The following is a 26,340-nucleotide window of genomic DNA, read 5'->3' on the forward strand; positions in this document are numbered from 1 at the left end:
AGTCTGTTGTTATTCCTGTCTTTTTTCCTCTTGTTTTTGGCTGTGCTGAGTCTTTGTTGCTTTGGGTGGGTTTTCTTCAGCTGCAGCAGTGGAAGCTGCTCCTCAGTGTGGTGCATGGGCTTCTCATTGCAGTGGCTTCTCTTGTGTTGGGCACAGGCTCTAGGGGGTGTGAGCTTCAGTAGTTATAGTTTGTGGGCCCGGAGGTTGTGGCTCCCAGACTGTAGAGCTCGGGCTCAGTAGTTTTGGTGCGTGGGCTTAGGTGCTCCTTGGCATATGGAATCTTCCCAGACCAGGGATCGAACCTGTGTCCCCTGCATTGGGAGGCGAATTCTTATCCACTGTGCCACCAGGGAAGTTCTGTTACTATTTCTTAACTAAACTCTATCATTTCCAGTTTATTATTGTTGATAACAATGTTCCTGTTTCTTGACATTCAGGTATTTGATCAGCAGTGGAAAGGCAGCCTCTTCCAGCAGGTCCTGGCGGGGATTGGCCGTGGCCTGGAGGCACTGAGGACTCAGTCTGGGGAGGGGAGCCAGCCCTGGAAGGTGGTCAGGGCTTTGCAGGCCGCTCTCCTCCTCCTGAATGACAGCGTGGCAGCAGATGGCCCCGAAGGCAGCCACACACCTACCAGGATGTAAGGCACTTTTTCCTGTTTGGTTGTTGACGAGGTTTGACAACTCCAATTTTAAAGAGTGCATGACTCTTAGGATGCTTTCTCTGTAACCCCAGTTAGACAACAAAGGGCTAGTTAGCAGCTGCAAAGTGCGAGGCTTGTATTGTGGACCCTGGTAGGATTGTTTGCAGCAATCTGCGTGCCTGTACGCCAAGGAGGCCTGGCGTGCTGCGATTCATGGGGTCTCAAAGAGTCGGACACGGCTGAGTGACTGAACTGAACTGAACTGACATGCCTGTACAGGTTTAAAAACAACCAATGAGGGTACAATGTTTGAGGCGGTTTTCAGATTCTTGACCTTTAGGTCTTATGTCTCTGATATTTGTTTTAAAATGAACAAAAATATTTTAAAGGTCCTTTCCTGTAAGGAAGTACCTATTTCCTTATTTCTTTATAACTTTTTGTGTAGTTGAAATGTTTACGTGAGGTCCAGAAATATTTCAGAAGTAGGAAAGGTGGGTCACGTGTTTTCGTGTTTAAGATACTGAAACCAGCACTCACATGGAGGAGGGAGGAGTCTAGAGTGGCATGGGGTCTGTTTCTTCAGCAGAGGTGGCTGTTTGTAGTGATTTGATGAATCTTGTGTTGTTCGGTCGCTGAGTCACGTCTGACTCTTTGCGACCCCGTGGACTGCAGCACGTCAGGCTTCCTTGTTCTTTACCATCTCCTGGAGCTTGCTCAGACTTGTCCATTGAGTTGGTGATGCCATCCAACTATTAAACTCCTAAAGTTAGGGCTTTCCTTTGAATAGAACAAAACTTGAGTGGTTGCCCAGGGCATGTGGGTGCTGTGGTGAGGCTTCCCACAGGAGGGAGGGGCAGGCACCACAGGAGGGGTGAGGGGTCAGCCAGCCGCAGACACTTGCCCGATTAGCTGGAGAAATCATGAGACACATGGTCCTGTCTCATGAGAGCTTCACATACAGAACACGAACGAGGGCATTAAAACCTTCCCTGCTTGGCTGTCTACTTTAAAGCTGTTAAAAATAGCACCTCTGTTACTTAATGCACATCAGTAGAGACACTGCAGTGGGTCATCTTAACAATCCTGCCAACTTCCAGTGTGTCCTGGCACTTCTGCCCAGGGTCCTGCCTGGATTGTGATGGACCACACTGTTGGGGGCCCCAGGAGCCCTGCCCCCGCTCTTGGCTTCTCAGGGATTCGGGGCATCAGTGACCACATCGTGCTCTGAGCCCACTGACCAGGCATCCTCCCGAGTGACCCAGAGTTGGAGGAATGCGACTTGCCCGCGGTCATCCTGTCAGGCCCTGTTATGGAAGCCACCTAACAGGGTGCAGGGGTCTGGTTGGAGCTGGGCAGCCTGGACTCCACCACACACCATCTGGACATTGAAACACTCTTAAAATACACTTCTGTGCAAAACTTTTTCTAATAACTCAGGTTTCATGCAAATGTCTTTAAATCTCACCTGGAATTTTATCCTAATCCTTGTCTCTTCTACCCACTACTCAGAATAAACTTTTCTGTTTTGGGGTAAAGAGAGTATTTAATCCATGTTCAGCCTAAAAGAATCTCCAAATTGGAGGATTCAGGGGATACGATCTGTCAGGAACTTGGTTATCTGTGTCTGTGGGGACGTGAAATCCTGAAGCTGTGGGGGATTCTCCTGGGAGCGGGATTTTATTTCCCAAGGAGGCCCGTGAACTGCTTTCCATCGAGTTTCATTTGTATATTTCCGCCCTCAGATTACTGTATATGCAGAGACTGCAGCGCGTCCTCCGGAAGCTGCCCCTGGGGCCGGCCCTGACGAGACTGCTCCAGCTAGATGGGGCTCTCAGGAACGCAGGGGCCCAGGATCTACACCTCGTCCGAGGTAACTAGTGCCAGGCTTATTTGTCCACACTGCGCATCAGGGCAAGTGTGAGCGCAGGGAGGGCAGACTCCAAGCCGCCAGACACCTGTCGGGTTTGCAGGTGAGGTGCAGGCGTGGAGTACATACTGCCCGAGGTGCTTCAGACCTGGCACGTCCAGGCTGAATAAATAGCTTGTCGCCTTGGAGGTCACACCCTGCTGCTCCCTGTCAGCCTCCCTGGGGCCTGGACGGGCTCCTTCCTGGGACCAGGTCTGCTGTCCCATCCACTCCCATCCCCGGTGCTTGGGCGGGACTGATGCTCGCACCCCTCCTCTGTTCCCTCCCCACGGCCCTGGCATCCCCCTGGGCTGAAGGCCTTGTCCCCCTCGTCTGCCCAGCACTGTTCCCTGACTGAGACCATGACTGTGGTCCCAGGAGGCGGCCGTGTGCACTGGGCAGTCAGGGTTCTGTCCCTTCTCATGGTGGAGGGGGAGCGAGGTGGCTGACGGAACCTCCCCTAGTGAGTCTTCAGAAAGAGGAGCCAGGATCGTGGTGACTTTCTCAGCTCCCTCCTCAGGGAGACAGGAATGTCTGACCGCAAGTCTGGGTGCTGACACGCCTGCTTCCAGGGTTCAGTCTGTTATTTGACAGCCACATGTTGAGTCAGGCACGGAACAACCTGAGGGGCTGAACAGTAACCCGTCTTTCTGTCCTTCAGAAATCCTCATTTGCCTCGAGGCTTCTGCCAACAACTCTAGATCCCATGGACCTGGCCAATCGAAACTGGAAAAGGACATGCTTTTTAAGGAGTTAAAGCAGGTAAAACAGCAAAGAATCATAAATAAACAACTTGGCTAGAACACTCGAGAAAATCAAGTGGCATTTCCTTTTGTCCTGCTTTTCTAGCAAAGTAAAGAGAACAGTAGGCAGTTTTTATGCCTTTTTTTGGCCATATTGTGTGGTATGTGGAACTTCCCCAACCAGGGATGGAGCCCGTGTCCCCTGCACTGGCAGGCGGATTCTTATCACTGCACCACCAGGGAAGTCCCAGTAGGCAATTTTAGAGGAACTTTGTTTTCTCTTGTAAGTCTGGCTCCTGTTCGTGGCCTCTGGCTCAGAAACTGTCTCACGTTGCTCTCCCTGCCTCTGTTTGTCTTAGTTGCTGATGAATAAGAATGCCACTTCTCTCTGCCTTGGTGGGTGCTTGTTGGAGACGGGAGTTCCCCTGCGTCCCAGAGTGGCTGGCGTCCAGGAGGCCCTCGGGGGACTGACCTGTGGTCCTCTCCCCTCCAGCGAGGCCAACGCTTTACACAAGCTGCTTGGGTCCGTGCAGGACTCTGTGAGTACCCACCATCTGGCCTCTTCCGGGCCTTGGGAGCTCATTCCTGAGGTAGATTCACTGAAGATATCCATCCTGGAGCTGTGGTTTTATGAGGCAGCTGCTGATGTCGTCGAGCCCCAGCTTCCCCGGGACCCCAGACCTTGTCTGGCCGCCTTAGGAGGTTGTGTGCCCCACCTGGCCAAAATCTACTTGATGTTGAACGGATCTCCCCAAGAGCACCCAGGACTGTCCCCAGGTCACATCTGCTTCCCTGTATCCGGCTCCACTTCCAGGTGCAAATGCCACAGCGGGTGGAGCCGTGTCCTGAGGTCAGTCAGCGGTGGTCCGAGTTATAGCTCCAGTGGCCAGAGCTTGGTGGGCATGTGCTCTCCCTACGTCGTGCCCAGGACCTGGGGCTGCCTTCCCCCAGTATCTAAGTGTGCAAAGTGTGCAGCATTAGTGAAAAGGACCGTGTCAAGTCCAGCCCACGTTTTTCCTACTGAACACTGTTGTGTCTGCCCAGTCATGTCCAATTCTTTGTGACCCCATGAACTGTAGCCCGCCAGGCTCCTCTGTCCATAGGATTCTCCAGGCAAAAATACTGGAGTGAGCTGCCATTCCGTTTTCTCCAGGTTATCTTCCCGACCCAGGGATCAAACCTGGGTCTCCCGCATTGCAGGCAAATTCTTTACCTTCTGAGCCACAAGGGAAGCCCTACTGAACACTGGAAGTTATATGAACGTTCATCCTTTTTATTGATAGTTCATCTCACTTTCAGTATTTCCTGTTTCACGTTTATCTTCTTTCATATAAACCATGGAATAAAATCGGTGAAAAGATGAAACTAGTGAACTGTAGTAGTAGCAGTAGTGTAGTTGCTCAGTCGTGTCCAACTTTTTGTGACCCTGTGGACTGTAGCCCACCAGGCTCCTCTGTCTATGGGATTCTCTAGGCAAGAATACTGGAGTGGGTAGCCGTCCCCTTCTCCAGGGGATCGTCCCAACTCAGGGATTGAAGCTGGGTCTCCCCCATTGCAGGCAGATTCTTTACTGTCTGAGCCACCAGGGTAGCGTGTCAGTCCAGTTGGTGTTTTCTCCACACCTGCTCTGTGAGGGATTGTGGGTGGAGGGGTGCACGCCGGCCTGACTGAGGAGGGCGGGGGGCAGCCTGGGTCCCTGGTGGGGCGCATCCTCCCGGATGAGTGTATGAGCTCGTAAGGAGGCTGGGGACTGGAAGCAAGGAGAACTTGGGGAGAGTGCTGGCCAGAGGCAAGGTGTGTGCAGGCACAGAAGCCATCGCCTGTTGGCACAGCCGTTTTCCTGCTCTCAGTTTGTAAACTCTTTCCCATATCTGTAAGGCCTATGTCATGTCGCCCATGGGCTTCCCAGGTGGCTCAGTGGTAAGGAACCTGCCTGCCAATACAGGGGACTCAGATTCCATCCCTGGGTCAGGAAGATCCCCCAGAGAAGGGAATGGCTACCCACTCCAGTATTCTTACCTGGAGAATTCTGTGGATGGAGGAGCCTGGCAGGCATGGAGTTGCAAAGAGTCAGACACGACTAAGCACACAGCACACTTGGAGCCAATAGAGCCGGCATCTGCTGGTGTTGTGAGGTCGTTATGTTCATATATTTATGTACATGTGATAGCCTTTCTGATGGGGCTTAGGCTATGTGTCACTAACGAACCCCTAGAGTGTAGCAGGTGGTTCTGATGGTCCCACCAGATGCCTCTCTTTTAGCTGCGGGAGCCTGGGGGTAGTTGCAACTGGGTTGGGGCGGCTGTCTCCTCCAAGTGCCAGGGTCCCTCTGCTCCTTGTGGCCTCTTCATGTGGCCCCCAGCAGGGCAGCCACACTTCTCCTGTGGCAGCCTGGGATCCCAGGCAAGAGAGTGGGGCTGGGAGCCGATGTCCTCAGAAAGGGTGGGGCCGGAAGGGCCGTGTCCTTCTGCTCTGTGCTGGTTAAACGTGGGTCCCAGCCTGGCCTCGATGAGCTGCAGGGACCGGTTACAGGGCTGTGATGCTTGGAAGTCTGCTCCACTGGGATCATGTGGGCAACAAGCCAGTATAGACGGGCTTGAAGAGTAGGTGCTCTCTGGTTGATGTCTGCCTGCAGCTGAATTTGGGGTTTGTTCAAGTGAACAGACACACAAGTCCAGGACTTGGTGGTCCCAACCCTACGTGGTGCAGTTCAAAGGGACCCGCTGCTGAGTGAGAACAGGGCAAGGCTGCATCACAATTGCCCACAGTTTAATCACTTTATGGACCACAAGCCATGCTGTATCTGCCTTTTCAGAGTCATCTTTTGCAAGCAGTCATTACTGGGCACACAAGTATGCCAGTTTCAATACCAGAAGATGCCCCGGACTGGCAGGACCTAGGGGCACAGCTGCAGGAAGCGAGCCTGCCCTGCACTCGGCTCCTGCGGCTACTGAGAGCTGATGTCTCCGCTGCTGACTGTGCGGACCAGCTTTTCTCCACAGTGTAAGTAGTAGCTGTTAGGTGGAAAACATCTGCACTATCGGAAACCGAAGGGATTCCTGTGGCTTCCTTCTATATGAGCGATAGGTCAGCATGGCATATTCTACTTATAAATAGTCACTTAATTTTTTTTTTCTATTTTAAAAATATTAGCCTGTTTGGTACTATTGGAAAGCATCTACAGGGTATAAAATAGTAAACAGTCCCTTTTAACCATTGGCTTAATCTTTCACAGGAAATCTAGAACCCTCATTTAGTCCAAGGAGCTTTATTTAAGAAAAAAAATATATATATATATTTTTGGCAGCTTTGGGTTTTAGTTGAGGTGAGAGGGCTTAAGGTTGCCTTGGGGCATGTAGGATCTTAGCTCCCAGACCAGGGTTTAAACCTACATCCCCTGCACTGGCAGGCAGATTCGTAACCACTAGCCCACCAGGGAGGTTCCCCAAGGTGCTTGTTTACCAGGTCACCCAGGATGCTTGAGTGAATCGCCAGCAAGTGGCTTTCAAAGGAGCTGTGCTTTTCCAGAAAATCCGCCTTGCTTTTATTTTCTCAAACCATGGATTGTACGTGTAATGAATTTCCATTCTCCTCAGCTGCTAGGATGTTCAAAGTCGAATATGTCAAATGGGAAATGTGTTTTTTGTAACTCAGAACTCGCTTCATATCGTATCCTTTAATTTCCCACTTTCTCCTCTCTTGGCTTGTTGTCTTATGTTTTATGTATTTCCATAAAATAATTTTTCCTCATTTTGCAAATCAGGATCGGAATGTTCATAAATAAGAAAACGATTTCAAATGTTCTAATGTCCTGTACAATCGGACTGTCAGACATTCGTATATATTTGTACTTAGATGAGTTTGTGATAAGACCTTCTGGAAAATCATTATTAAAAGTTGTTTTTTCTGGATTGGTTTTAATTGCAGGATGTTTGATACACTTGAGAAAGCACAATCATTCCTGGAACACACACACTTTTGGAAAGCCTTTATGGGGTTTATCAGGAAGACTTGCGAAGTGGCTCGATATGTGAATAAGCAGGAGGGTATCCAGAACAGTTCACTGGGTAAGTCGGTGCTCTGGACTCCAGCCATGTGGGTGTTTTCCCCATTTGCTGTGGCAGCACAGCTTCCTCAGAGACAAGCAGTCCCTCCGAGGGGAGGGGGCTGACAGCGGGGGCTTGCCAGCACAGGCACACTGAGCTTTCCCGTTTACTCTATCAGTGGTAACAAGACTGACCACAGGTCCCAGCACAGTGACTACTTCCACTTTAAACTGGCCCAGTTTGGCCCATAAATACTTATCTGTACAGACTCATCGTAACCCAGCCTTTGAAAGTCCAGATGCTCTGTGTGCGGTACCACCTCCCTTGGCAGTGTGCCTGCCCCAAGTACCCGTGGCAAGTAGATTCCCCTCTCTCCTTACCAGTGTCAGAGCCAAAAGCCCCTTAAAATATGAACTTTACAACTTACAACTACAGAACTCACAGAGAATCATACTGGTCTCCGAGAAGCTGTGCTTTTAGAGAAGATGCTGGCAGGGATACACCTCCATCTCTGCGTCAGCTTCTTCTGGGTCTAGAGCTGGGGGTGTGCTTCCATCTACCTTGGGAACCACGTGCCTGGTTCTCCTGTGTTACATAGGCTCTGGTCCCATGCGGTCATCAGCATCTCCTTGGAGCCCCTGTGTCTTGAGCTTGGGGATTGGGGCCTGGGGATGACAGTTTCCTGTTCCTTTTCTGTGGCCGTGTCCATCTAACACTCCTTCCTTCCTCCTCAAACTGATCCGAGGGGCTGCTAGAGACCCCATGTCTTTGGTTCTTGGTATCAGACTCATCAGCTGTGAGAGGGGTCCCTGCATTCACTGTTGTTACTCTCCAGGCTATGTACCCCATATACAGAGCTGGGTCCACGTGGCTTCTCCAGTGGGATGGCCGTGTTCTTCTGTGTTGGGTGCTCATCCTACATGTTGGGTTTCCCTGGTGGCTCAGTGTAAAGAATCTGCCTGCCAATGCAGGAGACAAGGGTTCAATCCCTGGGTCAGGAAGATCCCCTGGAGAAGGAAATGGCAACCCTCTTCAGTATTCTTGCCTGGGAAGCATTCTTGCCTGGCAGGCTACAGTCCATGGGGTCACAGAGTCAGACATGACTTAGCGACTAAAAAACAACAACCTACATGTTAACTTCCTGCTTCAACACCTTGTCCTCCTTTTCATCGCATATTTCTGTACAGTTCTACCATTTCCAGAAACACGGGCTACAAACATACTCACCATGAGCCAGAGGCCCAGGTTCAGAAGTCTCTAGTATTGATAATCACACACAATCCTCATGGCAACCTATGAGTTGGGTATAACTTCATTCCAGAGCTCATGCAGATTACATCCTGCCGGAGTCCAGCTCCAGCAGCCAGGGAATCAGCCTGAAGGGATGAGCGGTGTAGGCGAGTAACGATGCAGCCTCTCATTCAGCTTTCTTGGACTGCATGTTTATTTCAAGCTTTAGGTTCTCTTTTATACTTTGACAAAAGCATTAGGTCAGAGGTTTGACATTTTCAATTTCCCCTCACCCAGATTTATTGTCTCCATAAATCACTGTTGCCCTTCAAGCAGAGTTTCTGCTTCAGGGGTTGTCTCAGAATTGTGTTTGCTTTAACTTGTGATTACATTTCAACTCGTGCTTATATCTGGGCTGCATACCACAAACCTCAGTTTATTTCTTATCTTTGTAAATCCTGTTTGCCCCTAGTATCCTGGTCTCACTATCTCCTAAAAAGGCTTCTAGCTATTAATATCTCTAAAATTCCTAATCTCTATAAGCTGTAGTAAAATATGCTAACATTATAACATTCCTTAAATCTTTAGCTTCTAACTATTTCTAATTATTCCTAAGCCCTAAATTCAGCAAGCTCCTTTGCTATAAACATTTCCTTCACAAATAAGTTTCAGATAACAATCCTTCCCATGGCCTCAAGCTGTGGCCTACGTGCTCATCCTGGAACACTCTTTTGTAAAGATCCTTGAACAAATGTCAATGATTAACTTTATGAATTATTCTCTGAGCACAACTGCAGAAGGCTTTGTGCCTTCTCATGTCCTCTCAAGAATAATAAGCACCTTAATATTCTTTTCAGTCAACTCAGCCGAGGAAAGGAAAAAACAAGTCAGAATCACAAGATCTAGGTCCTTCATCCTGGGTCCATGCCTGCGGGACAAGGAGAGGGAGTTGGGGCCGTGCCTCCATTTTGTCAGTAATGGCTAACACGGCTCCCGACAACATCCCTGGAGGACGTCACAAAACTACTAAGTGTCAAATCCAGAAATCCTCACTGTGGTGCCTGCAAGCTTGACCAGTCGCTTCCCTTTGGAGGGATCCTTGCAGGAGCTTAACTCTGCCTAAACATGCTCCATTGCAGAAATACAGCCTCTTCTGACAAAGAACTAAGTTTTGTTGGTTTCTGCTGTATGTTTTTTTCCTATTACGCTAATCTTTTTTTTTTTTTTTGGTCTTTATTTCCTTCCTTCTAGTAAATTTAGTTTGATGTTCTTTTTCTAGATTTTTGATTCTCAGATTTTCTTTTCTAATATATGCTTTTAGGACTATACATTTTCCCCTCTGCAAAGTTCTGCATATATTCCATACATGTTGATACATCATGTTTTACATCAGACCTGCAAATCTTTCTGTATTGAACACACTCAGATTTTAAGGCTTTGGGTAGTGAATGTATTGTCAGGCAGTTTTGATGGTCACATGGAAACATTATTTGATTAATAATGGTCAAGGGAAGTTAGTGGCTCTGGGCCCTTTCCTGACTGTGTTGGATGAGTTACACACTCCTGATTCACATATATCTTTGCTATTCAAAGTGTGGTCCCTGGGTCAGTGGCATCAGCACCGTCTGAGAGCCCATGTCAGATGTACTGAATCAGAGTGTGAATGTCAAGACAACATAGTACTAGGACAAAGCCTATTGGTCAGCGTTCATCTTTAGGTTACACATTCCATATTTTCCTTCCTCCAGTAGGAAACAAAACCAACTGCACGTGATAAGAATTTGTTATTTATCTATAATGGTTCAGTTCAGTTCAGTCATTCACTCGTGTCTGACTCTTTGTGACCCCATGAACTGCAGCACGCCAGGCCTCCCTGTCCATCACCAACTCCCGGAGCCCACCTGAACCCATGTCCATTGAGTCAGTGTTGCCATCCAACCATCTCATCCTCTGTCATCCCCTTCTCCTCATGCCCCCAGTCTTTCCCAGCATCAGGGTCTTCTCAAATGAGTCAGCTCTTTCCATCAGGTGGCCAAAGTATTGGAGTTTCAGCTATAATAGAGATACTAACTAAGTGTTCTAATAACTGGATTCTGTTGTAAGCATTTAAACTGTGCAGTGCAGGCAGTTTTGCAGGCAGATGGAGTTGGGAGCAAACCCTGTTTGTGATACAGACTTTACTGAGTGAGTTATTGGCCTCCCATTGCAATCAGTTTTCTCCTTGGTGACATAGAAATTATACGGTCTACTTTACTGGGTCCTTATGAGGATTAAGCAAGCTAATGTACATAAAATGCCTAGTGCAGTACTGTTAGGCAGTTGCCATAGATGCTAGTTCCTTCTTCTCCGCACAGAAATGATGCCAGAGTAGTACTGTACCACAAACAGTGGCCACGGAATTCACTTTACTGGATCCTATTTTTATTTTTGTTTAAAAAAGTTATACCATACAGACTGGTTTTTCTGGTAGCATTTGCTTTAAAAAAATCTGATATTAATCATACACACCTGTGCTCTTTTTCGAGATGGTTACCATCTTTTTCCCTGTCTTAAACACTTATGAAATTATATACACATAAGCCAATCAATTGCAGTGGGAACTCAGTGAAGCATAAAAACTGCAAGTTTTACGTAATTTTTCCTCTGAAATAGGTGCTAGAGAGATTTAATTACTTGCCTTAAATGAGAAGGATTTCTTTTTAAAAATTAGCTTTATTGAAATATAATTGCTATGTATAACAGATCACATGTGTTTAGATCATGGCATCTGGTCCCATCACTTCATGGGAAATAGATGGGGAAACAGTGGAAATACTGTCAGACTATTTTTTTGGGCTCCAACATCACTGCAGATGGTGACTGCAGCCATGAAATTAAAAGACGCTTACTCCTTGGAAGGAAAGTTATGACCAACTTAGATAGCATTTCAAAAGCAGAGACATTACTTTGCCAACAAAGGTCTGTCTAGTCAAGGCTATAATTTTTCCAGTGGTCATATATGGATGTGAGAGTTGAACTGTGAAGAAAGCTGAGCGCCGAAGAATTGATGCTTTTGAGCTGTGGTGTTGGAGAAAACTCTTGAGAGTCCCTTGGACTGCAGGGAGATCCAACCAGTCCATTCTAAAGGAGATCAGTCCTAAAGGTGTTCATTGGAAGGACTGATGCTAAAGCTGAAACTCCAATACTTTGGCCACCTCATGTGAAGAGTTGACTCATTGGAAAAGACTCTGATGCTGGGACGGATTGGGGGCAGGAGGAAAAGGGGACGACAGAGGACGAGATGGCTGGGTGGCATCACCGACTCAATGGACATGAGTTTGAGTGAACTCTGGGAGTTGGTGATGGACAGAGAGACCTGGCGTTCTGCGATTCATGGGGTCACAAAGAGTCGGACACGACTGAGTGACTGAACTGAACTGAATAACAGATCTCACGTGTTTAGATATACTATTTATTGGGTCCTGACATGTGTGTGTGTATCCATGAAACTATCATTATAGTTAAGACAGGGTTTTGCCCACCTCTTCCCAGTGTTAATTCCAGCCCCGACTCCTGTCCCCAGGCAACCACTGGTCTGCCCTTGGTTGCCATCAACTAGTTTTTTCCTTTTCTAGAAATATATATAAATGGAATTATATAGCGTGTTCTCTGACATCTTTTACTTACTGTCATTAATTAGAACTAATTAGCTTCGGCTTCATTCATGAGGTGGTACGCGTACTCTTGACTGCTGAGTGTGGATACATCACAGATTGTTTATCCATTCACATGACTTACAATTTGGTTCCTGTTTTGGGCTACTGAAAATAAAGTTTTTTTTATGGAAATATGCTTTTTTTCCCTCTAGAAGTAAAATGGCTGGATTATATGGTACGTGCATGCCTAACTTTTTAGGAAAATGACAAACTGTTTTTCAAGGTTGTACATTTTGCAGTTTCAACCAGCACCTTTTCTACCAGAGAGCTCTGATCCTGCCACATCCTCAGCAGCACTTGGTGTGGTCAGTGTAGAAACTTATAGCCATTCCAGTAGGTGTGGTTTCTCATTATGGATTTCATTCGCATCTGTGACTAGTGATTTGAACAGCTATCTTGACGTGTGCTTACGTATCCTCTGTGCATCATTAGTCATGAATTGTCTATTCAGATCATTTCCCCAGTTTTAAAATTAGTCTGTATGTTTCTTTATTGTTGAGTCTGAAATTTCCTTGTAAAGGTAAGATATAGAAGCCTTTTAGCACATATGTCCATTGCTAATATTTTCTCCTACTCTCAAGCCTGTCTTTCCACTTTTCTCAACAGTGTCATCCAGGAGCAAAAGGTTTGATTTTGATCAAGTTCTTCTTATCTTTTTCTTTTTTCCCCAGTGGATCATGGTTTTGGTATTGTAGCTGAGAAGTTTGCTAGCTCTCGAGGTCACAGAGATTTTTGAGCTATGTTTTCCTCTAGAAGGTTAATAGCCTTAGGTTTTAAACAAGGTCTATGGTGCATTCTGAGTTAATTTTTAAACATGATGTAGGTGTATATCAGATTTTATTATTTTTTGCACATGGAGATCCAATTGCTCCAGAAAAATTTATTGTGACAATTCTTCTCTCTCCACTGACTACATTTGCACTGTTGTTAAATACACTGTGCAAATTCATGGGTCTTTCTCTGCACTGTTTCATCTGTTCCAGTCATCTCTGCACCAGTATCACCTGATCTTGATTATTATAGTTTAATGGTAAATCCTAAAGTCAAGTGAAATCTTTCCAACTGCGTTTTCTTAAAAAAAAGTTTTTAGCTATTCCAAGTCATTTGCAATTTCCAATCTGAATGCTTGTCAGATTCTCAAAATCCTGCTAGAACTTTTTAATTGGATTGAATTGAATCTATCAGTAAATTTAAGGGAGAATGATATTTTTCTGGTAATAATGAGTCTCCTGACTCATGAACATAGAGTATCTCTCTGTTTATTTGTGTCTACTTTACTTTCTCTTAACAACTTGTAGTTTTTCATTGTAGTTGTCTTAATGTTTTTATGCTATTGAAATGCTAATGAAATATATATATAATGTTAAACCAACTTTGTATAAATGGGACAAATCCCAACTGGTAAGGTGTAAACCTTTTTTGTATATTATTGAATTCAATGTGCTAAAATTTTATTTAACACTTTACATTTGTGCTATGATAGATATTAGACTGTAGCTTTGCTTTCTTTTAATATCTTTATCTTATTGTGTTATCAGAGTGATCCTGGCCTCATGAGTTGAAAAGTGTTTTCCCCTTTTTAGTTTTTTGTAAGAGTTTGTGTATTTTTTCTCCCTTAAACATTTGGTATATTTCACTAGTGAAGCCATCTGGGCCTTTTGTTTTCTTTGCAGGAAGATTTTAAACTACAAATTCAATTTATTTAATAGCTAAAGGCCATTCAGATGGTCTATTTCTTCTTGCATGGGCTTTGGTAGATTGTATCTTTAAGGAATTTTTCTCTTTCATCTAAAATGTCTAATTTAGTGTTTTTCATAATATAGCTGACCTTTGAACATCATGGGTTTGTACTGCACTGGTTCACTTGTGCGTGGATGTTTTTCAGTAGAAAATGCTACAGTGCTGTGTGAGCCGCAGTGGGTTGAATCTGCAGATATGGGGGATGCGATCTGGAGGGCTAACTACACATGATACATGGGTTTTCCACCTTGTGGAGGGAACCCTGATTCCCATGTTGCTCTCTGAATGTTAGAGAATCTGTAAACTCTTTGCCTCTCTCACACCCCTTCTCAGTAACGTTGCCTTTCTTTTTGCTTGACCCTCTGTCAGAGGTTTGTCAGTGTTACTGATCTCAAACAAGAAGCCTTTGGTTTTGTTCATTTTCTGTTCATTGTTTTTCTTTTTCCTATTTTCTCGGTTCCCACCTTGATCTTTAAGATTTTCTTTTTTTCTACTTACTGCAGGTTTAAATGACTCTTTATTTCTCTTTTCTTAACTTGGAAACTGAGATCTTTATTTTTTTCCAATACAGAAACTTAATGGTATAAATGTCTTCTTAAGTACATTTTCTTAGATGGCATCTCACAAATATTAGTATACTGTACTTTCATTTTCATAAAATTTTAAAGTGCTTTTTAATTTACCTTTTGATTTCTTTTTGGCCTGTAAGCTGTTTTCCAGGTATATTTATGTCATTGATTTCTTTTTTTTTAAATTATGGAAGTATGATAACACATTTATAGGAAACTTGGAAAATACAGAACAAAGTTTCACTATATTACAATTATCTTTTCAGTAGATAAATTAAGACTTTAGTTGAAGTTTCAATATCAAACTCTCAGAAATTAATAGGCTGAATAGACAGAAAAGTAGAAGGATATTGTAGACCTGAAAAGCTCTATGAACCAATTCAACAAAAGTAAGATTTATACAATTTTCAACACAACAGTAGGATATAAATTCTATTCAATTTCTCAGACTATAAAGTAGGAGATACTGGAATTGATAGGGACATAAAACAAGGTGCAAAAATTCATAGTCTAAAGGTATTGAGATCATATAGAGTCTATTCTCTTATCACTGTGGAATTATGCTAGAAATCTATATCAAACCTCAATAAAGTTAAAAAACTGAAAATATACAGAAGGTGATTGCAGAGAAAAATGCATTTAAGTGAGAAATTATTATCAAAATGAGAAATTAATATCAAAGATTATGTTTATTGATATATAATTATGTCATTGATATATAATTTAGTTAATCAATGAACATTCTTTGTATGACTCTAATCTTATTAAATTTATTGAGATTATTTTTTATAGTCTAGAATATGCATGATCTTATAAAATATCCCATTGCTTTTGGAAAGAATATGTACAATGTTGTTGTCACGTGGGGCATTCTTTAAGCACCAGTTAGATCATGTTATCTGATAGTATTGTAGAAATCTGTATCCTGATATTTGTCTTCGTCTTCTATCAATTATTTGGAGAGAGCTATTGAAATTTCCAACTATAATTGTGGCTTTGTCTATTTATCCTGTATTTCATCAGTTTTTGTGTCATATGGTTTGAGGCTCTGTTATAATGTGCATAAAGATTTAGAATTGTTATGTCTTCCTGATTAATTGTTGCTTTTATGGTTATGGAATAACAATGATACTATCATCTGACATCTACTTCATCTGAAAGCTTCCTTTTGAAAATGTAGGGTGATATGTCTTTTTCATCTTTTTACTTTTAAGTTTTTATGTCTTTTATTTCAAGTACATTTTGTACATGCAACATATAATTAGTTCTAGTTTTGTCTGACCTGACAAATTTTGCCCTTTAATTGGGGTTTTTAAGCTAAGTATTATAAACTGTTTTATGTGATGAGTCCTCTTATCTACTAATTCTACTTGAATTCTGTCAGTTCTGGCTAAGTTTTGATTAATCAATTTTTCTCCTAGTTATGGGTCACCTTTTCCTGCTTTTCTGCATGCCTTGTAATTTTTGACTGAACGCTAAATATTATGAATTTAACCTTGTTTTGTGCTTGTTATTTTGTTTTCCTTTTATTGAAAACATTGCTTGAAATAGTTTGATCCTTTAGGGTCTTACTTTTAAGATTTGTTGGGCAGGGCTGGAGCAGTGCTTAGAGAGGTTGTAAATATCCCATTACTAAGTCACGACCTTTTTTTTTTTTGCATCTTACCCTCAATGTCTAACACATCATGGATCACTCCAGTCTGATTAATGGGTTCAAAGTTTTTTCCTGGTCCTGTGTGATCACTGGCCAGTGAATTGTTCATTTATTTATTGGCTGTGCTGGGTCTTTGTGGCTTCATGTGGGGGTTCTTGCTGGTTTTGGTGTGTGGGCTTTTCACTGTGGTGGCCTCTCTTATTGCAGAACACAGGCTCAGTACTTCTGGCACAGTGGCTCCTTAGCATGTGGAACCTTCCCGGACTAGGGATCAAATCCGTGTCCCCTGCATTGGCAGGTGGATTTTTCTTTTAATTAATTTTTTTAATTGAAGGATAATTGCTTCACAGTATTTTGTTGGTTTCTGCCATACATCAACATGAATCAGCTGCAGGTATACGTATGTCCCCTCTCTCTGGAATCTCCCTCCCACCTCCCTCCCCATCCCACCCCTCCAGGCTGTCACAGAGCCCCGATTTGAGTTCCCTGAGTCACACAGCAAATTCCCACTGGCTGTCTATTTTACACATGGTAGTGTATATGTTTCCCTGCTACTCTCTTCATCCTCCCACTCTGTTCTTCCCTTGCACCCCTGTGTCCACACGTCTGTTCTCTGTGTCTGGAGGCAGATTCTTAACCACTGGACCACCGGGGAAGTTCCTAAATCTTTAATTTTGGTGTGGGTCTTTCCCTGGTCTCAGGGAGCCCCTTCTCGTGCACGGATCAATTTGTCCTCAGCTGTGTACTTGGAGAGGGCAGATGGCAGAAAACTCGCTTCCTTAGTTCTGCTCCCCTGTCCTGTAAATTCTGCTATCTCTTGGACCCTAAACTTTTTCCCCTGAACTCAGCACGCCCACCAGGCCCCAGCTCTGTTCCTGCTGTCTGAGTCACAGCCTGGAAGGTCTCACCTTGCTTATTTTCTGTGGTTTGTGGGTCTCTGTCCTACATTGCTTGATGGCCAATGGTACCTCATCTTGGCCGCAAGTGGAAGACAAATGAGAAGGACTTCTAATCCTCTTTTGTTATACTTTCAACCATGTTAACTGAGATACTGTAGCATTTTTCACTTTACTAGACTTGACCTTTTACCCAATTTGAAATCAATATATGAAATGCCTTTCTATTTAGGTTTCTCTGAGGAATCTCCTTGTTATAAAGAAAACATGGATTGGAAAAGCATCAGTGATAATTATTTTGCATTTTTGAATAACTTGTTCAGGACTCCAACAGCTTCCATGTCCAGGTGAGTTTTCAGAATTCAACTTCTAGGTCTTGACTTAACTATTATTTGAAATAAACAAAACGCTTGCTTTAAAACATGAGATCCTGATTTAGCTGTTGATAGTCTTTCATATGTATTCAATTCTCAGTAAATATTTGTATAATAGAATATATAACTCATGTTTCCATGGATTTTGAAAGGAAACAAATTAGAGGAATAAGATTTCCATTTGATAATGTAGTTTATTATAAAATCCCCCCACTACAAAAAAATCATTCTTTGAAAAATAGTCTTATCTATTTACTTAGAGTTTACACTGGGGGTCAATGATTTAAGAGTCTGAAGTTCTGGAGACTTTTGGGAGAGAAGTGATCTTTGGACCAAATCTGCCAGATTATATACTGCTATACTGTTTCAGTGCATGTACTGAAATGGACATTTTAATATATAATCATGGATACTGTGTATAGTTTAAAAGCACACGTTATTGTCTGTGGGGTGTGTTGGGACATGATGTGACAGAAGCTTTGCCTTAGAGTAGTAGTTCTCAAACTTGGAAATGGATAAAATTTATCTGTAAAGTTTGCTGAAAATACAAGTGCTTGAACTTTGCCCCAGACATGCTAAATCTTGCTTATGTGTGGGACTCAGATTTCTGTAGATAGGAAGAATTCTATAGGTGGCTCTGGTATAGGTCAAAGTTTAAGAAGCATCCCATAACAAGTATCCATCACTGGGATCCATCACTCCTGGGAAGCTTTTTTTTTTTTTAATTAATTCTTTTATTGAGGGATAATTGCTTTACAGCATTTTGTTCTTTTCTGTCAAATCTCAACATGAATCAGCCATAGGTATACATATATCCCCTCCCTTTTGAACCTCCCTCCCATCTCCCACCCCATCCCACCCCTCTAGGTTGATACAGAGCCCCTGTTTGAGTTTCCTGAGCTATACAGCAAATTCCCATTGGCTATCTATTTTACAGATGGTAATGTAAATTTCCATGTTCTATCAAGTATTTAGAGAAGAGCTAATGCCTATCCTTCTAAAACTCTTTCAAAAAATTGTAGTGGAAGGAGCACTTCCAAACTCATTCTACGAGGCCATCATCACTCTGATTCCAAAACCAGAGAAAGACAACACAAAAAAGAAAACTACAGGCCAATATCACTGATAAACATAGACGGAAAAATCCTGGGAAGCTTTTTAAGCTTAGCTATTAGTGGGCACAGGAGGAATAGCAGGGGACGGACCCTCTGGAGAATCAGCCCTTTGCTCACTTGAGTTAGGTTTATAATACCTCACTTTCCTGAAGATCTTAACTACTTAATAACACAGAAAGCCAGCAATGAAACTAGTCTAGATGCTCCAAGAGCATGTTTTAATTTTATATTTGTAGATCCGTAGCAGCTGGCACAGTGTCTTTAATGATAGTAGTAGCAGTGTTAGTTGCTCAGTTGTGTCTGACTGTGACCCCATGGACCGTAGCCCACCAGGCTTCTCTGTCCATGAAATTCTGTAGGCAAGAATACTGGAGTGGGTGACCATTCCCTTCTCCAGGGGATCTTCCTGACCCAGGGATTGAACCCAAGTTTCCTGCATTGCAGGCAGATTCTTTACCATCTGAGTCACCACGGGAGCCCATCTTTCATGACAGGGGCTAGGTACCTAGGTGTTGACTTAATGAATGGATGAAGAAGAATGGACACTAAGCACAACTAATATTAAGACAGCTGAGCCTGAAATGAGAAAACACAGCCCATACCTGGTTCCTGCTGTACAACAGCAGTTTGAATTTGCTAACTTAAAAAATCCTGAAATGTTTCTTTCCATATGAAATGGAAATAATGATGTTTACTTCAAAGGGCTGTTGTAGGAATGAACTAAGATGATAGTCGAGAAAGTGCTTAATAAACTGTAAGGTGATATAAATGTGGGAGGCAGCATCATTATTAGTAGCAGCAGTTCTGACTCGGTTCTCAGTCATCTGACTACTACTGCTTCATGACCTCCAGTTGCTAATGAAAAACAAGATCGTTCTGCATTCTTCTGTACCAATAACACAATCTCTTCGTGCATGTATTTCTCTGCCTGGCTGAATTTGAGTAAGGCTTATCTCAAATTCTTCATAGTCGAGCTTTCTTTTTCCTGATGGAATTTTCTCCAGGAAATGTTTTCAGTGTTCCATGGTTCAAACTAGTAGCTCTCTGTTCTACAAATAGTAGTAAACTTAACTGAGCCTGTAGTTTTTCTGCTTTCAGATCTCAGCTCTGAGAGAGGAAAACGATTCCTGCATCTCATCCATCCTCTCTCTATTCTATGTCAGGCTGGGTTACACATAGGATTATAGAATTAAGGAAGTTCAGAAAGTAATTCACCCTTTAAGGCAATAATAGCCAAAACAGGTCAAAATCCTGTACCCACAGTTCTGAAATCTTAAAAAGTCTGAAAATTGAAGCTCTTCTTATGGTTGGCAGCACAGCTCATTCTGCAGACTTAAAGTGTTTGTTTTTTTTTTTAACTTAAAAAAAATATTGGCTTTGGGGACTCTTCACTGTGGCATTAAGGCTTTTCTCTAGTTGAGGTATGTGGGCTTATTTGCCCTGCAACATGTAGGATCTTAGCTCCCTGAGTAGCGATCGAACCCGTGTCCCCTGCAGTGGAAGTACTAAGTTGTAACCACTGGACTGCTGGGGAAGTCCCAGACTTAAGTGTTAAGGGTCTGTTGCCCACACACACTGAGCCTCTTCTGAAGTTTCCGTGCAGAAGTGTTGGTGGGCTGATAGAGGGCTGCCTGGTGCCCATGGGTGGAGGGGCTGTGAATGCACGTGTGGTAGACACAGGCACAAGTTTCCTTCCTAGAGTCCAGAACACACAGCCCCAGGACTTCAAAAGTGGGTGTGTTGTTCCTGAGTCTGAGAAGTAACTCCTTCAAGTGAAGACTCACACTGTAAGTGTAGATTTGTCATAATTGCTGAGCTGCTCCTTTGAGACCTCTTTGTGTTGTAAAAATAAACTCCTGGAGGAGAAGTTTATTTTATACCATCTAAAACAATAAGTTTCTCATAGTCAGGAGTACAGCATTGTTTACAGAGCACTGTGATTGCTTTTTAGAATGAGAAATCTCAACACTTGTCCTTGGATCATACAGGGGCAAATTGTCTTGCCATTTGGACAACTTCTATCACTAGGACACTCTGAGATGTAATAAGGAATTGAATGCTAAGATTCTTCTAGAATAAATAGCAGACGTTAATGACCATGCATATCAACTCATTGAGTAAAATAACTTTAAAATGCATTGTTTTTGGTGCAAGAAGCAGAATTTAAGCTAAAAGTATGCAACTACATTGTAGATTGCTAAAACATTTTCAGGTGTTCACATTAATTTAATCTCTGTGGGAAAATATATTGCCTAGTAAATATTTCATTTATGTTTTCCTGTAAACAAGACTGCATATTGTCTGAAAATTTGATAAGTTGAATTTTTCTTAAAGATATTTTTTTCTGGTACTGAATTGGTTCTGTTAATATTGTAGGGTCTTAAATTATACAAAGGAACTTCTAGTGATGGAAAAGAAGTTGCAGACCCATAAAGATGAGCAAATAAACTTCCTTTTATCTTTTATGGAATTTTTGGAGAAATTGCCTAATCCATTTAACTTATCCAATATTCTCAAATTCTATAACCTCCCATCTGTCCCTGAGATGACTCTAAATACAAGTCATTTGTGGCTAAATCATTCAGCAAGTTTAGGGAGAGATATACCTGGCATGGATACTCAGAAACTTCTGGAAGTCAGCAAAGAGATGATTGAAAAAATAGAAACTCATGAAAGTTTCTGGATAAGGAAGGAATCAATAAATATCTTGAGATTTGTGGAGTTAATGCTTCTGGGCATGAACCCCAAGTTTCTGGCATTTTGGATGGATGGCGCTTCAAAAGAAAAGAGAGCTGAACTGGGACTCTTGCCTGCACTTGCAAATTTGTCTGATTCAGAAAATGAGATGATTCATAGGAAAAGCTTTAACTTTTCCCAATTGTTTCATTCAGATTGGCCTCAATCACCAGCCATGAAAATGGACTTTGTTCATGTAATTGAAGTGATAATAAATAGTCTCTATGAGTTTGGATTTCTGAGCCAGGAACAAGTCTCAGAAACTGTGGACACACTCTATGCTATGAGGAACGCATCCAGTCTTTTCTTAGCCCTTTCTGAACCTCAAAAACAAGACATTGAGAAAATTTTGACTTGTGTATATCTACATGTCTTCCAGGACAAAGATTCAGCTTTACTTCTGCAAATTTATTCTTCATTTCACCAGTATATGTATAAATTCATGGGCATTCAGAGCAGAGAGTCTTTGCTTTTTCTCCTTATGCAAATCTCAAAACACATTTTGGATATCCTAAAGCAATTTAATTTCCAAAACATCAGCAAAGCATTTTCATTTTTATATGAGACAACAGGGGTCCTCGGGAGGATTTCTGAAGTACCTTACTGTCAACAATTGCTTTCAATTTTTAACTTTTTGGAGCTTCAAGCCCAATCCCTGGTGTCCACAGAGGGCCCTGCAATGGAAGTCATCCATGCTACTTTGAGAGGCCTCAAGCACCTCTTCATGGTGGATGACGGTTTTCGTAATTCTGTATTTCAGTATGTGAGTCAACTCTTTAATGGCTCAGCAGAGGCCCTGCTGGGTGATGAATGCTTTGTTCTGGATAATAAAAGCATTTCTTCTGCAAATTATTCACCAGCTGAGGGGTCTCCATTTATCCTCCCATGGGCACAAATCCTTTCAAACTTCCCAGCAGATGGCAGTGAGTTCCACGAGTTTACAGCTCTTCATTGCACCACTCTGTGGCTTCACACGTGGACCGAGGTCTGTGGACACATAGCTCAGATATTTCAGCTGGACACGAACGTTTTCACTCCTCTTCGTGTTGGTCTCAGTCAGCTTTTGGATGAACTGGAAAGTCATAAGAAAATTCCTACAAGCTGTCAGGAAGTAATTCCCAACCATCACCCTGCTAGACTCATCTTACATTTGTTTAAGAATGTAACTCTAACTGATGGCTTTCGTGATTGGAATGATTTCCTGAATCTCAGGGATCTCTGGGTAGCACTGGGTGATGGATTCGTTCGAGTAAAGTTGCTTAACCTGGACCAGATAGAGAAATCCCTTTTCACCATGGAAACTACCCTGAGTCAGCTGAAGTCACTAGATACCAACACGAGCAGAGAGTTTTTATATTCTCTGCTCAACATGTTTATTGAGTTGAGCAATACCTCAGCATCTATAGATAGAAGTGTACATTTGATGAATCACTTTCTCTTAAGGAACCTCACAAATTATGAAGTAAAGTTTGCAAGTGTCATCACCGACCTAAGAGACACGGTATTATTTCTTAAAAATATGTCCCACAACCAAGATTTATTGTCCTGTGCTGACATTTTCCAAAATGTCACTGAGTTTATCTTGGAAGATGGTTTATTGTATGAAAATTCTTCCCAGAGGGCATTCCACATTCTGGCCATGTTGAATTCCACATTTTCCTCTGTGGACATAGTTAGCAGACTGAAAGGATGTGCCACATGGGTCAGCACTATAAACCACCTGTGTGCTGTGTATAACTCCAGTTTTTCACAAGGCCATCTTCACGGTGTTCTGCAGAGTCTCAGAGAGGTGAAAGACAAACTGAACTCTACTTTGAAGCTTGTTACTGGGATGTTGAATATAATGATGGAGCCATGCTCACTGAATAGGTCACATATAAACTGTGTGAATGTTTACTTAAAAAACGTGACAGACTTTCTAAATGTTCTACTCACCGCAGTCTTTGGAAAAGAAAAGGTACCACATTTTGAGATTTTATTAACTCTTTTAAATGATTCCACAAACCAAGTAAGGATGATTATCAACAACGTCTCAAGAGACTTTGATTTTGTACCTCAATCTAACTGGACACATTTTACTGAATTAATTCTAAAACCCATAGAAATGTCAGATGAAATGCCTCTTCAATTTCAAAATATTTGGCTGCAATTAGTAGCTCTAGGGAAGGAAATTCAAAATCTTGTGAAAGATATTTCCCCTAACAACCTAGAAAATAACACCTCATATAAAGCTGAAAAAAATTTAAACATAATTGCTACCAGTCCAAAGGAAAAGGATATACACAGCTTAGGCAATTCATTTTACCAGTTAGCTAGTTACCTTACCTTCAATTTATCTCACGATCTCCAAAGTTCACCCAAAATAATTTCTCAAGAAGTAATGAAAGCTGTGGGTCTCAGTATTCAACTCATGAAGGATTTGTTCAACTCCCTAAAACCCTCTGCTTATCACAATATTCCACAAGAGCCAGGTGACTTGCAAATTTTAAAGAAGATGACTTCTGTCCTGCACACTGTTAAGAAAACAGACATATATCTGCTAGTAGATCAGCTTGAACACATTAGTGAAAGCATGATGGATTTCTTTAAGAACATCAGCAGGTTAGGTGCTAGCAATTTGGGGATCAACTTCTTTGTTGACTTAATGGAAAAATTTGTCGACAGCTCACATTCTTGGAGTATTAACCACCTGCTGAGGCTCTCACGTCTGTTTCCTAAAAAGGGTGCTGATGCCCTGGTGGATGTGTACTACATGCTCCCGCATGCCATGAGGCTCCTGCGGGGCATGGGCGACAAGAACATCACAGAGGCCCTCAGGGATGTCTATAACTTCACACTCCTCCATGGCATACACCTGTCAGATGTCACCAAGGAAGACTTCACTGCTGCGATAAAAACTCTTATGGACACAATTGAATCAGTATCAGCTCAACCGGGCATCCTTTCGGAGACATTAACTTGTCTTCCTGTGTTTTGGTGCTGGAATCATACAACTTCTGGGTTTCAGCAGAACCCAAGATCAGACGCCTGTAATGCTCATAAGCTCACATCTTCCTTTTACAGCAAAGTAGCCAGTATCCTTGACCACCTCCACCTGTCTCCCCATGGTGATGATTCACAATGTTTGAATGAAAGCTCACAGATGGAAATAACTAGGAAAGTAGCCTGTGTAATTCATGAACTAATGGACTGGAGTTCCATTCTTCTAGAGCTGTGTGAAGTTTTCCACGTTAAAACTCCACTTGTGAAATCTGTGCAAGAGTTTTGGCATAAGGTGTTACCATTTGTCCAGCTTTCTGGAAATCAGAGCAGTGGTGGCATCTCTGAGCTCTGTCCTGGTTATCTCATAAAGCAAGTCGCTTTGCCAATCATAGAAAAATTTAAAAACTTCAACTTTACAAAAGTCACATCAGATGAAAACCTTCTTGAAAAACTAGTTAGTTTAAACAAGGTTCTTAATGTGGATGAAGGAGCAGAAACATCTGTTCGGTATAATATTTCCTTTCATTTGAAAAGGATAACAGACTTTCTTTCTAGGAAGGAGAACCTGGTAAACAGCACCAATTCGCTAGTTTCTCCTTTCATGACATTGCTGAATGCAAACCTCACAGGCAGTAGTTTAGAAGCATTATCATGTTTTATTAAGAAAAGCAAAGCAGCTTACAACTTGGAAAAACAATGGCTTGAGTTTGAACAAATCATGAAAGATCTAACCCATAATTTTAGTATCAGACCCCTATATTCTAAAATTGACAACATGATACAAAGGACTAATTCAGTGGCTCTTCAAAACATAACCTTACCACTTGCTCATTTTTTGGAAAGCCTGGATTTATCATCATTGAAGACATTAGAAATTATTGAAGATTTTTTACTGGTCATAAAAAACTGGTTTCATAAATTTGCACATGAAGATTACTCCAAAATGATACAAACATTGTTTCTTCTTTCGGCTAACAAGAGTTCAACTGATGATATCGCTTTGGTGACTAAAGACATTGCTACCTTTTTGGGTTATCTCAAAAATGTTTCTAGAGAAGGTAATTTTGATGTTGCCCTTCTTACTCGTCTGCTAAGTCAAGAACAGCTAACTAATTTCTCAGTTGTTCAGCTGCTTTTTGAAAGCTTCCTAATTAATTCAATCAATAACTTAGCTGAGCGTTCTCAAGGAGCAGCCTTGAACTTAAGTGATGCTGACCTTCAAATAATGAATCTCATTAACCTCGTCTTGAACCACACACAATCAGAAAATGGTAAGAGAATCGTTCTCCCTCCAAGAAGCAGAGTGGGTTTCATGGAACAGCTTTTGAAAACATTCTTCTTTTTACTAAAGGAAAATTCTGGGAACAAAATATTTCTTCTGCTAAAAGACATCCACAAAGATCTCTTTGCAGAGATAAGGTGAGTTTATTTTTGCTTGTAGAGCACCTGTAGTTGTACATTACAATCCAGTTTATTTCCTCGAACTTCTACGAAAACTTGGAATGATCTTTGAACTGAATTTTGTCTTAATGAACATTTTGGAAAAACCAAGGTAAAGTATCTTTGATGATTGTCATCTAACTAATAAACCTGTATACAAATGTATATATTATAGTATTATGTTTTATTATATTTCAGATTATGAAAATAGTTGTTAAAATTATATTTTATATGGAACTGAAAAATTATTATATACATTTATGGATATATGCAGTGTGTATGTGTGTGTGTGTGTATAAGTGCTAAGTCATGTCCAACTCTTTGTGACCCTATGGACCATAGCCCACCAGACTCCTCTGTCCATGGGATTCTCTAGGCATGTCCTCTTCTAGGGGATCTTCCCCACCCAGGGATTGAACCCAGGTCCCTTATGTCTTCTGCATTGGCAGGCAGATTCTTTACCACTAGCACCATGTGGGAAGCCCAGATGGATATAAATCAGGGTCATATTTTGAATTAAGGCATGAACCGTCTAATTACGAATGAAGGGCTTAAATATTTTCATTCTAATAAG

General features: G+C 42.4%; 1 protein-coding gene across 2 annotated transcripts in view; it reads left to right on the forward strand.

The window, feature by feature from the left end:
* Positions 1-26,340, forward strand: part of ABCA13 (ATP binding cassette subfamily A member 13) — a 393,960-nt gene that overhangs the window by 49,115 nt on the left and 318,505 nt on the right. For both annotated transcript variants that reach the window (XR_015163267.1, XM_086398601.1), the window contains exons 10-17: positions 438-637; positions 2,383-2,510; positions 3,208-3,308; positions 3,649-3,828; positions 6,105-6,292; positions 7,217-7,356; positions 17,352-17,466; positions 20,985-25,745. Coding sequence is in view for 1 of the 2 variants with exons in the window: in XM_086398601.1 (XP_086254727.1) it covers positions 438-637; positions 2,383-2,510; positions 3,208-3,308; positions 3,649-3,828; positions 6,105-6,292; positions 7,217-7,356; positions 17,352-17,466; positions 20,985-25,745 (5,813 nt within the window). In the remaining variant the exon portion in view is untranslated. The remainder of the gene's footprint in view (positions 1-437; positions 638-2,382; positions 2,511-3,207; positions 3,309-3,648; positions 3,829-6,104; positions 6,293-7,216; positions 7,357-17,351; positions 17,467-20,984; positions 25,746-26,340) is intronic.

Source organism: Bos grunniens, chromosome 4 (genome assembly GCF_055505025.1).
Source record: "Bos grunniens cultivar Pamir isolate PY7600 chromosome 4, Bosgru_T2T1.0, whole genome shotgun sequence".
In the NCBI taxonomy this organism is placed as follows: domain Eukaryota; kingdom Metazoa; phylum Chordata; class Mammalia; order Artiodactyla; family Bovidae; genus Bos; species Bos grunniens.